Source organism: Leiobunum rupestre, chromosome 1, assembly GCF_980474605.1.
Source record: "Leiobunum rupestre chromosome 1, qqLeiRupe1.1.hap1, whole genome shotgun sequence".
NCBI classification, from domain to species: domain Eukaryota; kingdom Metazoa; phylum Arthropoda; class Arachnida; order Opiliones; family Sclerosomatidae; genus Leiobunum; species Leiobunum rupestre.
This window is the reverse complement of record NC_143384.1, coordinates 90028550-90042670: the sequence shown is the minus strand read 5'-3', so window position 1 is coordinate 90042670 and position 14121 is coordinate 90028550. Positions and strand designations below refer to the sequence as shown.

The 14121-nt window shown below is 32.2% G+C and overlaps 1 protein-coding gene across 2 annotated transcripts in view; it reads right to left on the bottom strand.

The window, feature by feature from the left end:
* Nucleotides 1–14121, bottom strand: part of LOC149968845 (fatty acid synthase-like) — a 55729-nt gene that overhangs the window by 15760 nt on the left and 25848 nt on the right. For both annotated transcript variants that reach the window (XM_090154977.1, XM_090154976.1), the window contains exons 2-3: nt 948–1187; nt 357–509 (exon numbers count right to left, since the gene is read on the bottom strand). In XM_090154977.1, coding sequence (XP_090011103.1) covers nt 357–509; nt 948–1167 — 373 coding nt within the window. In that variant the 5' untranslated portion in view covers nt 1168–1187. The remainder of the gene's footprint in view (nt 1–356; nt 510–947; nt 1188–14121) is intronic.

The window sequence follows — 14121 nt, the reverse complement described above, 5'->3', positions numbered from 1 at the left end:
AAGTTTTTGGGGTCGGGCCGTGTTCCAATTTTATTGGGCCTGTTCGGGTCGGGTTTAAAATTAAAAAAAAAGTTATGGGGCTGGGTCGGGTTTTCGAAAATAATAATTTTGGCGGGCCGGTTAGGGTCGGGTTTCAATTTGGTATTTTTTAATCGGTTTGGGCTTTAAAACTAGCTGGCTGTTGATTTTTACCTTTATCGCAGATTAGAAGATGTAAATTCGTTATAACTAATAAATACCTTAATTAAAATAAATTGCCAGAATTCGAAGAGATATTTGAAATCTTGTGTTTTACGAAAACAAAAATGACTGATACTCGATAACCCTTTCAAGAATGGAATTGAGAAAATAGTTACCGGAATCAACAATGGCTTCGTAGACCACCTCTAGCAGCACTCTGAGTTGGGGGTCCATGGTATCCGCCTGCTTGGCGTGGACTCCGAAATAGATAGCATCGAATTTCGTGATGTCCTTAATTTTTCCCTGACGGGTTGGAAGTCCAAATAGACCTGAATTGTTTCAACGTTATTATTATTCATTGAATAGGTATGGTTGGGATAAAAGTTAACAAAACCATTGAGGCTGATCTTAACATAGGCAAAAACGCCACGACGGTGAAGGCAAAAAATTGCCGTTAGGCCTAATGTTTTTACGCCTACGCAAAAAAATATGTTGCGCGTAACTCAACTTTAGGACGTTTGACGCGAGTTAAGGAAAATGCTTAACGCTAGTGGAAATCAAGTTTTAAGGCCTAATAATTTCGCAAAATATTTCCGTTAGGCCTAAAAATGGTTTTCGAGTTGACGCAAAATATTTCCGTTAGGCCTAAAAATGGTTTTCTAGTCGAGGCAAAATATTTGCGTTAGGCCTAATATTTTTTGCGTCGACGTTCGCCGTCGTGGCGTTTTGGTACTTTTAACGAGCAGTCTTTGAACAAATAAAAATACCAGGTTTCCATCGTCGGGCGTCTTCGGTGCAGAGGTCCACTTTGGCGAATAAGTTATTTTTGAATTCGTCGATGCTGTCAGACTCGGGGAAGCGTCCGGAAATACCGGAGATGACGATGTCCTCCGTGATTTCCCACCGGGGCATCTTGGAGGTGGTGGGGCCACCTAGCGACTGCCTGTCGTCAGTTAAGACGGGCTCGCTCACGGAATGGGCAGGCATCTTGCACCCGCTCGCTTATTCTGCAAAGAGTAAATCGACTTTCATTACGCATTGCTTTAGGTAGAATGTAATGCACGTTTTTAACAGTAAGCTTACAAAATAGTCTGACCAAGAACCTATTAAGTTCAATGATAATGTACTTTTGTACAAAAGCAAACCGCACCCTTTCCCTCAATTATTTGGCGCAAGTCATCTAGCGACTTATGCCTTAATAATAATAATAATAATTATCAGCTAGGCTAATACCCAAGGCACCACCTTAGGCCTAAGTCATCATGCGACTTTTGAAGCCCTTAATTCAGGTGGCCGGGTTACAATGCGTAGGAGGGTGGTGGCAAGCCCTTAATGCCACGCGAGCCAACAGCTCCCTACCCTTACTATTACCGTTAACCTCAACAAGGTTTTAAGGAAGGGGTAATCGAAGAAGTCAAGGGATAACCCAGTGCCACAAGCTGCGATCGAACCCGGCTCCTCTTGCTGCGAGGCGAAAGTGCTAACCACTCCGCCACCTCCACATTGCAAGTATAAAAGGTGTTTTAAATCGGCGAATTCAATCAAATTTATTCAAAGCAGACAGGCCAGGTAATTGTTTTAGCAGAGTCGTCTCTTCCTTTAAAAATAAAGAGCCTTTAAAGTAGGGGTTTAAAAGGAAAAAAATCCGGAGTTTTCGCACGAATTTTCGCTTTACAACGACCAAATACGGATAAAATATTTATTTTATCGTGTGAGCGATTTTTATTCATTTTTAAAGCCTCTTGATATTTTTTGCGCCTTTTTAAAAATTATTTTGTTTGCCAAAGATAAATTCGTGGAAGAAGGCGCTCCCAGTGACAATAAAGGAAGGAACCCCTCCGATAATTCCTCAGCGCGAACGGCCTCGGAAAGAACTATTCATAAACGGATAAGTTGCCATCACACTTTATCCGCCCAAAACGTCGCTTTTAAATTAAGAAAAACCAACGGAAGAATTTTGGCTTGGAGAGGCGGGAAAGCAAAATTCAGAATTACGTGAAGAATAAAGGTTTCGAAAATAACGCGTGTCTCCAGGGTGACGAGTCAAGGATTTTTCCTTCATTTCACGTTGTTAATAATGCCAGGAATTGACCCTTCCGTTAGGGACTTGCGGGGAAATGTCTTTCAAGGGGTTGGAAAATTGGAAACACGCTATTTGTCTGATACTGTCGCACTTTCTTATTCTGTACTAAGACTTAAATCAAGCGGACTAAATAAAAGAAGGGTACCATCTGTTTTGAGATTTTAAATTCAATTAGGGTATCGTCAGTTTTGAGATTTTAAATTCAATTAGGGTATCGTCAGTTTTGAGATTTTAAATTCAATTAGGGTATCGTCAGTTTTGAGATTTTAAATTCAATTAGGGTATCGTCAGTTTTTAGATTTAAAATTCAATTAGGATATCGTCAGTTTTGAGATTTAAAATTCAATTAGGATATCGTCAGTTTTGAGATTTTAAATTAAATTGGGATATCGTCAGTTTTGAGATTTTAAATTTAAATAGGGTACCGTCAGATTGAGATTTTAAATTTAAATAGGGTACCGTCAGATTGAGATTTTAAATTTAAATAGGGTACCGTCAGATTGAGATTTTAAATTTAAATAGGGTACCGTCAGATTGAGCTTTTCGGACTAAATAAAATAAGGGTATTGTCAGTTTTGAGATTTTGAATTCAATTAGGGTATCGTCAGTTTTGAGATTTTGAATTCAATTAGGGTATCGTCAGTTTTGAGATTTTGAATTTAATTCATTAGGGTATCGTCAATTACTGAGCGTTCAAGTTACGCAATTTAATTAGGGTACTGTTAGCTACTACCTTTCCGGATTAAATTAATTAGGGTACCGTCATACACCACTAATAAGCCGTGGTGCCATCTTTAGTTGCTAAACCCCAAAATATCGAAACAATAATTTCGTCAGAGAACTTCTGTAGAGTATTATAATTAGACAACTTATACTCTACTTAGTGGACTTTCACCTAAATTATGTATCCCAAATAAAATATATTTTTAAAAATTGCTATATAAGTTATTGTCCAATTTACAAACGAGCCAATCAACGCGAGGGGTACTTTGGGTCCTGCCTTTTGGGTCAAATTGTAGCTTCATTATCTAGTTTTGATTTCGGCGCTAGCGACATCTGTTGAAAAACGAGCTACTTCACGTTAAGCCGACACTTTGAAATACATTCTTGATATGTGCTTCCGAACCATACGACTACTGCTTGGGCATGGAAAAAAATCAAAAGTTACACTATTAAGAAATTTAAAAAATTTAAAAAATTTTAAAATTTTAAAAATTTAATTTTTTAAAAATTTTAAAAAATCAAAAGTTACACTATTAAAACGTAAGCTAGTTAACATTTCATCTCTAGCAGAACTAACACCATTTGTCCATTTTATGTGCCATGTGCCAAGCTATACAATTTGTTATTGTTAAATGTGAGTTTTTAACAAAGTTTTAAGCCCACTATTAAAGATGCAACGAATATACTTAAAAACATTATTGTAAACGTGCCAACATACTGCAACTGTTTCACAAGAAACAAACCATTTCATTTCATTATTATTATTATAAATTATGATATTACTATTATTTATTAAAATAATCAGCTACGCTAATACCCAGAGGCACATCCTCAGGCACAAGTCATCTAAGCGATTTTTAATGCCTTTAATTCACGCGAGCCAACATCTCAATACACTAATTATTACAAATATTATATTATTATTATACTTTGTTAAAAATGTAATAACCTAAAACTCCCGTATCTCGTGTAATATATTTGAAACTCCTGCTAATATTGACCAGAAAATATTTTCGAAAGCGAAGAAGTATTTTACCTAGCCGCGGCCATTGTTCGTGCAAATTACCAGAAGCATGAATTTTTATGAGACGTGAAATTGCCAGGATAATACGCCAAAACGATTCATTTCTATTTTATCTTCCAACTATTCCGAGTATTATATTTAAAATATGGATCTAACGACGAGGAAGTTTTCTACGCTTTTAAAGCCGCATAAACTTGGTTTGGCGGAAATTTCGAAGACACTTTTGCCGGCCACACTGCTATTTTGAATATTTGTTAATAAGCAGTTTATCTTATTTGCGCCGGGTTAGTGAGGAAAAACAGCATATTGTAAATAGGCAGTCGGAAGATACTTTTTTTTTTGTTAAAATCAGGTTTTTTTAAACAATGCTTTATTTTACTTTTAATCTATTTTTCGCTTTTGTTTAACCGTGCATACATATTACAAAACAACTAAAAATATGAGTAATAAAACATATGCCTAGAATTAAAGGAAAATATAGGAAGAACTATAAGCAGAAATAAGGATTCTTATCGAAAAACAGCAGATAAAATAAAGTGAAATATAGGATGAAGAAGGGTACACGACGACGGAATGTTTTCGGATTATACTACATGAGGAAACTTAAGGAATTTATAGGAAGGTATTGAAAATATCGGAAAAGTAAATGTTTTAGAACAGGGTTCGTACGAAAATTTCTGATCTAAAATCCCTGAATTTTCCAGGTTATCCCTAACCAATTTTTGCCAATATTCCTGACCTTTTTGGTTATATTTTGGACATTTTTTTTATTCTTTTAGATACAAAATTATTTGCTAATGTGTGGTTTGGTTGACTAACTAAAATCCCTGACTTTCTACGATAATTATTTAAATCCCTGACTTATCCCTGACATTTTTCCTCCATTTTAGAGATCCTCAGGGCTCCCACCAAAATCTGAAAAAAAATAGGGAAATAGGGGATTTTTCTGGCTAGAAATAGGAACCAAATATTTTAAAGTAGGAACCAAATATGGACCATTTTAATAAACAAAAATAAGATCTTTTATTCTTTTAAAAGCAGCAAATTTTTAAAACTGACTTTTTTTTAAATATTTTATCACAAAAATTACTTAGTTTTAATTACTAAAAACCTTTTATCGATCACAAAAATTACTTAGTTTTAATTTCTAAAAACCTTTTATCGATCACAAAAATAAAATTATTACAAAAAATGTATAGTTATCACATTAAATCGGGTTTTTTTCGCTTTTCTACGAAATATTTTAAACCGACGGTACTTTTCACCAAATGTATTAGAAATAGGGTGATTTAGTGACCAAATCCCGCTTTTATGGTGGTTTAGGGACCTCGAAAAAAAGTAGGGGCTTTTAGGCATTTTAGGGACCTGGTGAGAGCCCTGGATCCCTGACTTATCCAGGCTCGGTAATAACCCTGTAGAAATATAATCATTTCGGTAAGAAAATGTGGAATAATATTAGGCTAATTAGAAAACCAATTATTAAAAATCATTGGTTTTTAAAATAAATAACTTAAAGCAGCCAATCCTGGAATTAATGGCGTTAAACGTCGTTCTATGACTTCCCTTTGGGGGTTAGCTTTGCCGAGCGATTATTTATTTGATGTGAACGCGCCACTTTCCAAGAACCAATCATCACGACTCGCGGAAACCACTACAGCTTCACCAAGCTTCTTTCCATTTACAGTGGATGCAGGTACTTTAAATGACTATTTTCAAGATTAGCGATGCGTTTAGCCGAAGCATCGCAAATTAGAGGTCATATTAAAGGAAATTGTGGCCAAGTATCATCCTACTGCGCATCTAAATTATCTAAGTATTTTTTTGAAATGACGTAACTGAACTGTGAAATGGTAGAAGCGAAAGGATGGATGCGTTGCCCACTTCGCAAAAAAGATATTCACGATTGCCATCAAAATTTGAGATTCAAATAACCTGACTATTCCACCGTTTCCCCTGACCGTCTTAAGAGATTTTCCCTGCCTTTTTAAGGATAATATTTTATTTTAGTGTTGCCAATTTTCCAGAAAATTAAAATCCAATATTTCCCAAATTAAAATCCAATATTTCCCAAATTAAAATCCAATATTTCCCAAATTAAAATCCGATATTTCCCAAATTAAAATCCGATATTTCCCAAATTAAAATCCGATATTTCCCAAATTAAAATCCGATATTTCCCAAATTAAAATCCGATATTTCCCAAATTAAAATCCGATATTTCCCAAATTAAAATCCGATATTTCCCAAATTAAAATCCGATATTTCCCAAATTAAAATCCGATATTTCCCAAATTAAAATCCGATATTTCCCAAATTAAAATCCGATATTTCCCAAATTAAAATCCGATATTTATTTGGGAAATTTACCAAATAAAAATCCGATATTTACCAAATAAAAATCCGATATTTACCAAATAAAAATTCGATATTTACCAAATAAAAATTCGATATTTCCCAAATAAAAATTCGATATTTACCAAATAAAAATTCGATATTTACCAAATAAAAATTCGATATTTCCCAAATAAAAATTCGATATTTCCCAAATAAAAATTCGATATTTCCCAAATAAAAATTCGATATTTCCCAAATAAAAATTCGATATTTCCCAAATAAAAATTCGATATTTCCCAAATAAAAATTCGATATTTCCCAAATAAAAATTCGATATTTCCCAAATAAAAATTCGATATTTCCCAAATAAAAATTCGATATTTCCCAAATAAAAATTCGATATTTCCCAAATAAAAATTCGATATTTCCCAAATAAAAATTCGATATTTCCCAAATAAAAATTCGATATTTCCCAAATAAAAATTCGATATTTCCCAAATAAAATTCCGATATTTCCCAAATAAAATTCCGATATTTCCCAAATAAAATTCCGATATTTCCCAAATAAAATTCCGATATTTCCCAAATAAAATTCCGATATTTCCCAAATAAAATTCCGATATTTCCCAAATAAAAATCCGATATTTCCCAAATAAAAATCCGATATTTCCCAAATAAAAATCCGATATTTCCCAAATAAAAATCCGATATTTCCCAAATAAAAATCCGATATTTCCCAAATAAAAATCCGATATTTCCCAAATAAAAATCCGATATTTCCCAAATAAAAATCCGATATTTCCCAAATAAAAATCCGATATTTCCCAAATAAAAATCCGATATTTCCCAAATAAAAATCCGATATTTCCCAAATAAAAATCCGATATTTCCCAAATAAAAATCCGATATTTCCCAAAATATTTCCCATAACTGAAAATTATTTATTCTTAATTCAAGAGATTGCTAATATTTTTCGGGATTTCGGAAATTTCTAGAGTTCGAGAAATAATTATTTTGATTCCTGACAAATTCCTTCTGTGACCGGCCCCCTGCGAAGGGCGTTTGATCTACACCCAAATGCGATATCTTAATTTGTCAGTGTACTTTTGTACGCGCGCCCACCCCAAAGACGCTCGACCTTTTTCACTCGAAAGGTCATCCGTTGTCACTCACCTAAATACGCGATGAGAGATTCTGCACAAAGCTTGTCATATTAAGAAGGGCGTAAACCCTTCAACTCGTTTTGACGCCTGAAAGCCAAATCCAGATAAATGAATGTTGATAACTCTTATTTTCAAATTTAAATAATCGTTGTATGTAGTTTTAAACAACGATTAAAGTATAATAACTACCTAAAAAGTTATCAAAAATTAATTAAATTTAGAGCAAAAATTCTCAATTTTAAATAAATTGAGCAAAAAAAATAAATTTTAAACAAACTTAATGCAAAAATTCCTAATTTTAAATAAATTTAGATAAAAAAATTATTAATTGTATATAAATTTAGAGAAAATAAATTAATTTTATATAAATTTAGAGAAAATAAATTAATTTTATATAAATTTAGAGAAAATAATTTTCTATAAATTTAGATCAAAAATTATTAATTTTAAATAAATTTAGAGCAAAAATTAATTAATTTTAAATAAATTTAGAGTAAAAAATTTTAAGCAAAAAAATTTAAATAAATTTTAAGCAAAAAAAATTAATTTTAAATAAATTTTAAGCAAAAAAATAATTTTGAAAAAATAAGTTAAAAATTCTCGAGAAGATTTATAAACCTTGGAAAAATCAAACTAAAAAAATCACGGTTGAATTTAAAAATGGCAAAAAAGTAAAATACAAGAATAAATTGGAAAACCTCAAAAAATATCAGATTTAGAAATCTCTAAATCAATCAGATTGAAATTAAGATGTGTTGAAATAATACCAATGTCCAACATAATATCTCAAATAAAAAGTATAAAAATGATCATGAATACGGAATAAAATAATAAATCTTTAAACCAAATGATAAAATCGGGCACTACTAGTAAGGCGCAGCTATCGGTAGCGACGTACCTGATTACGTATTCGCTTCATGGAGTGCTAACAGGTATTACCAGCGTGAAAGAAGTGGAATTTATTTATTTGATTCGCTCCCAGGTGGCGCGAATAAGCGAGCCGCCCGAAGGATTCGGCAGGGGGCCTCCGCTACCTACAAAACCCGAGCGCATCGTCAACAGGAGGATGTAGGGCCGCCGAAACAGCCGGGGAGCTGTCAACGTTTGAAAAGGAAAGAGTGAACTTGGCCAATTAGAACGACGCCTCGAAGCGAATACGTTTTAACTACGAATTCTACGTTTCGAAAGGTTCTGGCACAATTAGTTCACTTTTTCAGATTTTTAATTCAGATGTGGTCTTTTAGATATGCTTTGCTAGAATCTGCTCTTTATATTTTCTGGGATTTACAATTTTTGAGATTTCTAAATCAAATGAGGTGTCTTATGATATGTTGTGATATTGTAAATTTTTGAGATTTCTAAATCAAAGATAGTCCTGTTTGAAAGTTTCAAGCAAAATTTGTCTATTTTTTTAGATTACTAAATCAAATGTGGTCTTTTTCAAATATTCTGGCACAATTAGTAGATTGAGATTTCTAAATGAAATGTATTTTTTATATTTTCTGGGATTGTCAAATTTTGAGATTTCTAATTCAAGTGAGGTCTATGATATTTTGATATATGGTCAATTTTTGAGATTTCAAATCAAATGAGGTCTATGATTTTTTGAGATTTCAAAATCAAATGTGGTCTTTTCGATAGTTTCCCGTATAATTTGTCCATTTCTTTAGATTACTAAATCAAATGTGGTCTTTTTCAAATATTCTAGCACAATTGGTATATTTTGAGATTTCTAAATCAAATGTCGTATTTTCTATGATATTTTCTGGCATTGTCTATGTATGAGATTTCTAAATCAAATTAAGTCTTTTTATATTTACTTTTTTGCACATTTTAGTGATTTCTAAATCCAGCGCGATCTTTTCGATATTCTACGACTATTAACAGACTGACCCGATAACTAACGCTACAAAAGGTTTAAAATTTTAGCAATATAATAAAACCTTTACAGGAAAGAATTCAACATATCACTTCGGCAAAAGTTGGCTTCAACAAAAATCTAGTTCGTAAACACACGAGAGATTTCCCGGTAAATTACCGTCAGGAGTTATTTATTCTCAACGGCATAGAAGGGATTTAAGCGGACAGAGCGCGGCGGGTTCACTTCGTGTCATCTACGCGCCAGAGAAGAAAGTTGAGGAACCTGGGCTGAACTCGTTTTCGAGAGAGATTTAGTAGAACATTTCCGGGCATCCGCGAGATGCCCAAACTCGTATCCTTCGCTGTTCGGATGCCGGAAAAAGCCAGAAGGAAATATTACGATGTATAATATATATATATAAAGTGGTCATGATCAACTCGGTTTATATAAAAAAAAGTAATTTGAAAGTAAATTTAGAAAAAGGTAAAATTCATTTTCTATTAATATTTATATTACGACATAACGAAGCAGGAATCCGGGTCGCGTACACTCTTCCTCGACGACCATTTCGTTGAGCTTTAAATGTCCATTTAAATACCGTGATTTTAAAAACGTCGATTTAAATCTCATAAATTTGAAATGTTTACTTATATGATTGTAAATCTCGGTTTCAAATCAAATGATTGTAAATCTCGGTTTCAAATCAAATGATTGTAAATCTCGGTTTCAAATCAAATGATTGTAAATCTCGGTTTCAAATCAAATGATTGTAAATCTCGGTTTCAAATCAAATGATTGTAAATCTCGGTTTCAAATCAAATGATTGTAAATCTCGGTTTCAAATCAAATGATTGTAAATCTCGGTTTCAAATCAAATGATTGTAAATCTCGGTTTCAAATCAAATGATTGTAAATTTCTGGTTCAAATCAAATGATTGTAAAATACTAATTTATTAATTATAATTAAGTAAAAATTTAGTGTGCATTACTAATCTATTATCATTATATTTGCCAGGAAAAAGTATAGTGCTTAAAAATCAATAAAAGAAATATATAAATTAAAGAAATTTAAGTAAATCAACAACACTTTATTTTTTTAGAAAAACCTTTCAAAACCATTTATTAACATAAATTTTCAAAAGTATTTACGTAATTTTATTTTCATATTTAAATTACTTTTATTAAATGTTTTGAGATACCTGGTTCTGGAACTAAGATAGCAAAATGAAGAAAGTTAAGCTGACGTTCGCAATGGCAAAGAACTACCAGGTTTCTACATTGCCAACGGTCGTTTCGTCAACCTAACTTGCTAGCCTAATCTTAGCTTCACTTTCCAAATAGTTTAATCGCTAAAATTAAACGGGTGTAATAAACTGGTAACCTTGAACTACTTTTTAAATATTCCCAAAAATAGCTATTTCTAGAGTCGGTGCAAAACTGGTTTTAATGTATCATTTCTTCACGGGGTTTTTTCCCTTCGAACACACTTTATAGAAATTCTAATTTTCAAAACAAGTTGGTGCACGACCCATATATCAATATTTGAATAAACAGCCTACGCTAATTTTGGTCTGGTTTTAATTATGATCGGCTGTTTTAAGGAAATTAGGTTAGTAATCGTAATTTTTATTTGACCGTTTTTTAATTACGAACTTTACAAAAATACACTGTTTAGCAATTATCAATTTAATACTGAACCACAATTTAATGAATTAATTAGATTCAATACTGAACCACAATTTAATGAATTAATTAAGATTCAATACTAAACCCAAATTTAATGAATTAATTAGATTCAATACTAAACCCAAATTTAATGAATTAATTAGATTCAATACTAAACCCAAATTTAATGAATTAATTAAATTCAATACTAAACCCAAATTTTAATGATTCAATTCTAAGCCAAATTTTAATGATTCAATTCTAAGCCAAATTTTAATGATTCAATTCTAAACCCAAATTTAATGAATTAATTAGATTCAATACTAAACCCAAATTTAATGAATTAATTAGATTCAATACTAAACCCAAATTTAATTAATTAATTAGATTCAATACTAAACCCAAATTTAATGAATTAATTAGATTCAATACTAAACCCAAATTTAATGAATTAATTAGATTCAATACTAAACCCAAATTTAATGAATTAATTAGATTCAATACTAAACCCAAATTTTAATGAATTAATTAGATTCAATACTAAACCCAAATTTAATGAATTAATTAAATTCAATACTAAACCCAAATTTTAATGATTCAATTCTAAGCCAAATTTTAATGATTCAATTCTAAGCCAAATTTTAATGATTCAATTCTAAACCCAAATTTTAATGATTAAATTCTAAACCAAATTTTAATGATTAAATTCTAAACCAAATTTTAATAATTAAATTCTAAACCAAATTTTAATAATTAAATTCTAAACCAAATTTTAATAATTAAATTCTAAACCAAATTTTAATAATTAAATTCTAAACCCAAATTTTAATGATTCAATTTAATACTAAACCCAAATAAAATGATTCAATTTAATACTAAACCAAAATTTTATGATTTAAATCAAAACTGAACCAAAATTTTCTTTTATTTAAAAAGAAAATTACATGAAAATAACTGTTTTAAATGAAATCTTAAATGAAGTTTGCCGTCACAGTATCGAGGAGCGCATGGCAAAGCACGAGATACGAGAGCGAAGTTCGTCAGATCGGACCACGGTAGAACAGCCGAGATAACATTCCCAGAGAATTCTCTCTCGAAAACATTTTTCATAAATCATTCGAGTCTTTACGTAACGCGATCCCCTTATCAGCTCACCACAGTGGGCTTTAGACAAAGCTTTATTCGAGGTATTTCTTAAGCCTACCTAACAAACTGTTTTACGGCCAAATTTGTGGAGTGGCCTTGGGGTTCGGATTGCCGGAATAGGCCTTTCTATAAAGTAACATTGGCCTTCTTGTTTAGATGTATTGGGCGCGTCACTCGTGACGTTTCACTATGACAGCCAATAAACGCTAGCATAAACTCTATTTATGTCTTATTCAACTTGTTAAAAAGTTCCACGCGCGTCATGATATTTTAGCGCAAATGGGCTCGAGCCGATTCGCTCGTGCTCCCCCGAAATAAAAAAAAATGCGCGAGCCTTTTACGCTGAAATATTAAAAGAGCGCGTGGAACATTTTTAACAAGTTCAACAAGACATTAATTAAAATTCGACGAGTCGCCCTTTTTATAAAGATCTAAACTTCAAAATTGAACTGAACTCCTACGTATCTCGTGACGAAAGCGATACATGAAAACAAGTTCGGCAAGCGTAATGACTTTATAGAAAGGCTTATTTTGCAGGCTGACCAAGGAAAGGCTTTGAACATTTTATAGGAAAAATAAAAATTCTAGAGGCGAATTATAGGAAAATATAGGAAATAAAAGCGGCGAATTATAGGAAAATATAGGATACTAAATAGTAAAATATAGGGTGTTTCAAAAGGTTATGCAAAAATTTTAAGTAGTTGTAGGGGGTGAGGTGAGAAGTATGCCGGTTTTTTCCCATTTTAATAATAATAAAAATAATCGGCAAGGCTAATACCCAAGGCACCACCTTAGGCCTAGGTCGTCAAGCGACTTTTGAAGCCATTAATTCAGGTGGCCGGGTTACAATGCGTAGGAGGGTGGTGGCAAGCCCTGCATGCCACGCGTTCGAGCCAACAGCTCTCTACACTAACTATTACCGTTAACCGATGAGTTAAAAGAGCGCCAGAGAGCTTCAAAGTGTGGCCTACTAGCCCCTGGAAGAAGCTGCAAAACCAAGTGGGGGAGAGAACTTGCAAACAGAAGGAGTGGTTCCGAATTTTCAGCCAGTGCCACAAGCTGGAATCGAACCTGGCTCCTCTTGCTGCGAGGCGAAAGTGCTAACCAATACGTCACCTCACTATATTTAAATAAATACAGGAAACTAAATACGCTAGGTATAGGAAAATATAGGAAAAATAATACGGTAATTATTGCAAATCGGTATACTCTGACTCGAATCACCTAGAATATTGATACATTTTTGTACACTGCTTTACTGATTTACAAAACCCTTACATTTCAAGATTTCGTTCGAAAGTGGCAGTGTTAGAAATAGATATGACAGGGACGAAAAAGTTCTTTCATATTCAAAAGACCGTGAATTTATAGGAACATATAGGTGAAAATATAGGAATTTATAGAAAGGCATTAAAAATATGGGAAAATATAGGAAATCTGGTCACCCTGAAATTTACGGTTGTATTAACCTTCTATAGGATCTACCAAGAACTTATTTATTTATACGTCGGGGTTAGCAAAAAACCAAAATAACCGTTTTTTTGGTTTAAACCAGGTTTATTTGAAACACTGGTTTATGTTACTTTAGACAATTTTCAAGTGATTTTTTAAAAAAAATCATTGATTTAAATCACACGATGTATTTCAACGGATGAATATAAAATAACCAAAAATAGGTTCTTAAAAATAGGTTCTTAAGTAATTAAATTTAATCCGCATTTCATTTAATTCAAGATTAGCTAACTGATAAAATAAAATATCAATTAATTTTACAGAAAAAGAGCCATTAATTGTATAAAAATCAATATATTTAATAAAATCAAAAAATCCGATTTAAATAAAAATCGATTCATTTGATTTGTACTTAAAAAAAAGTGCCAACCTTGGAATTTTATCGAAAATTTAATTTTTACCTGGTTTTGGAAATAAGGTAGCCAAATGC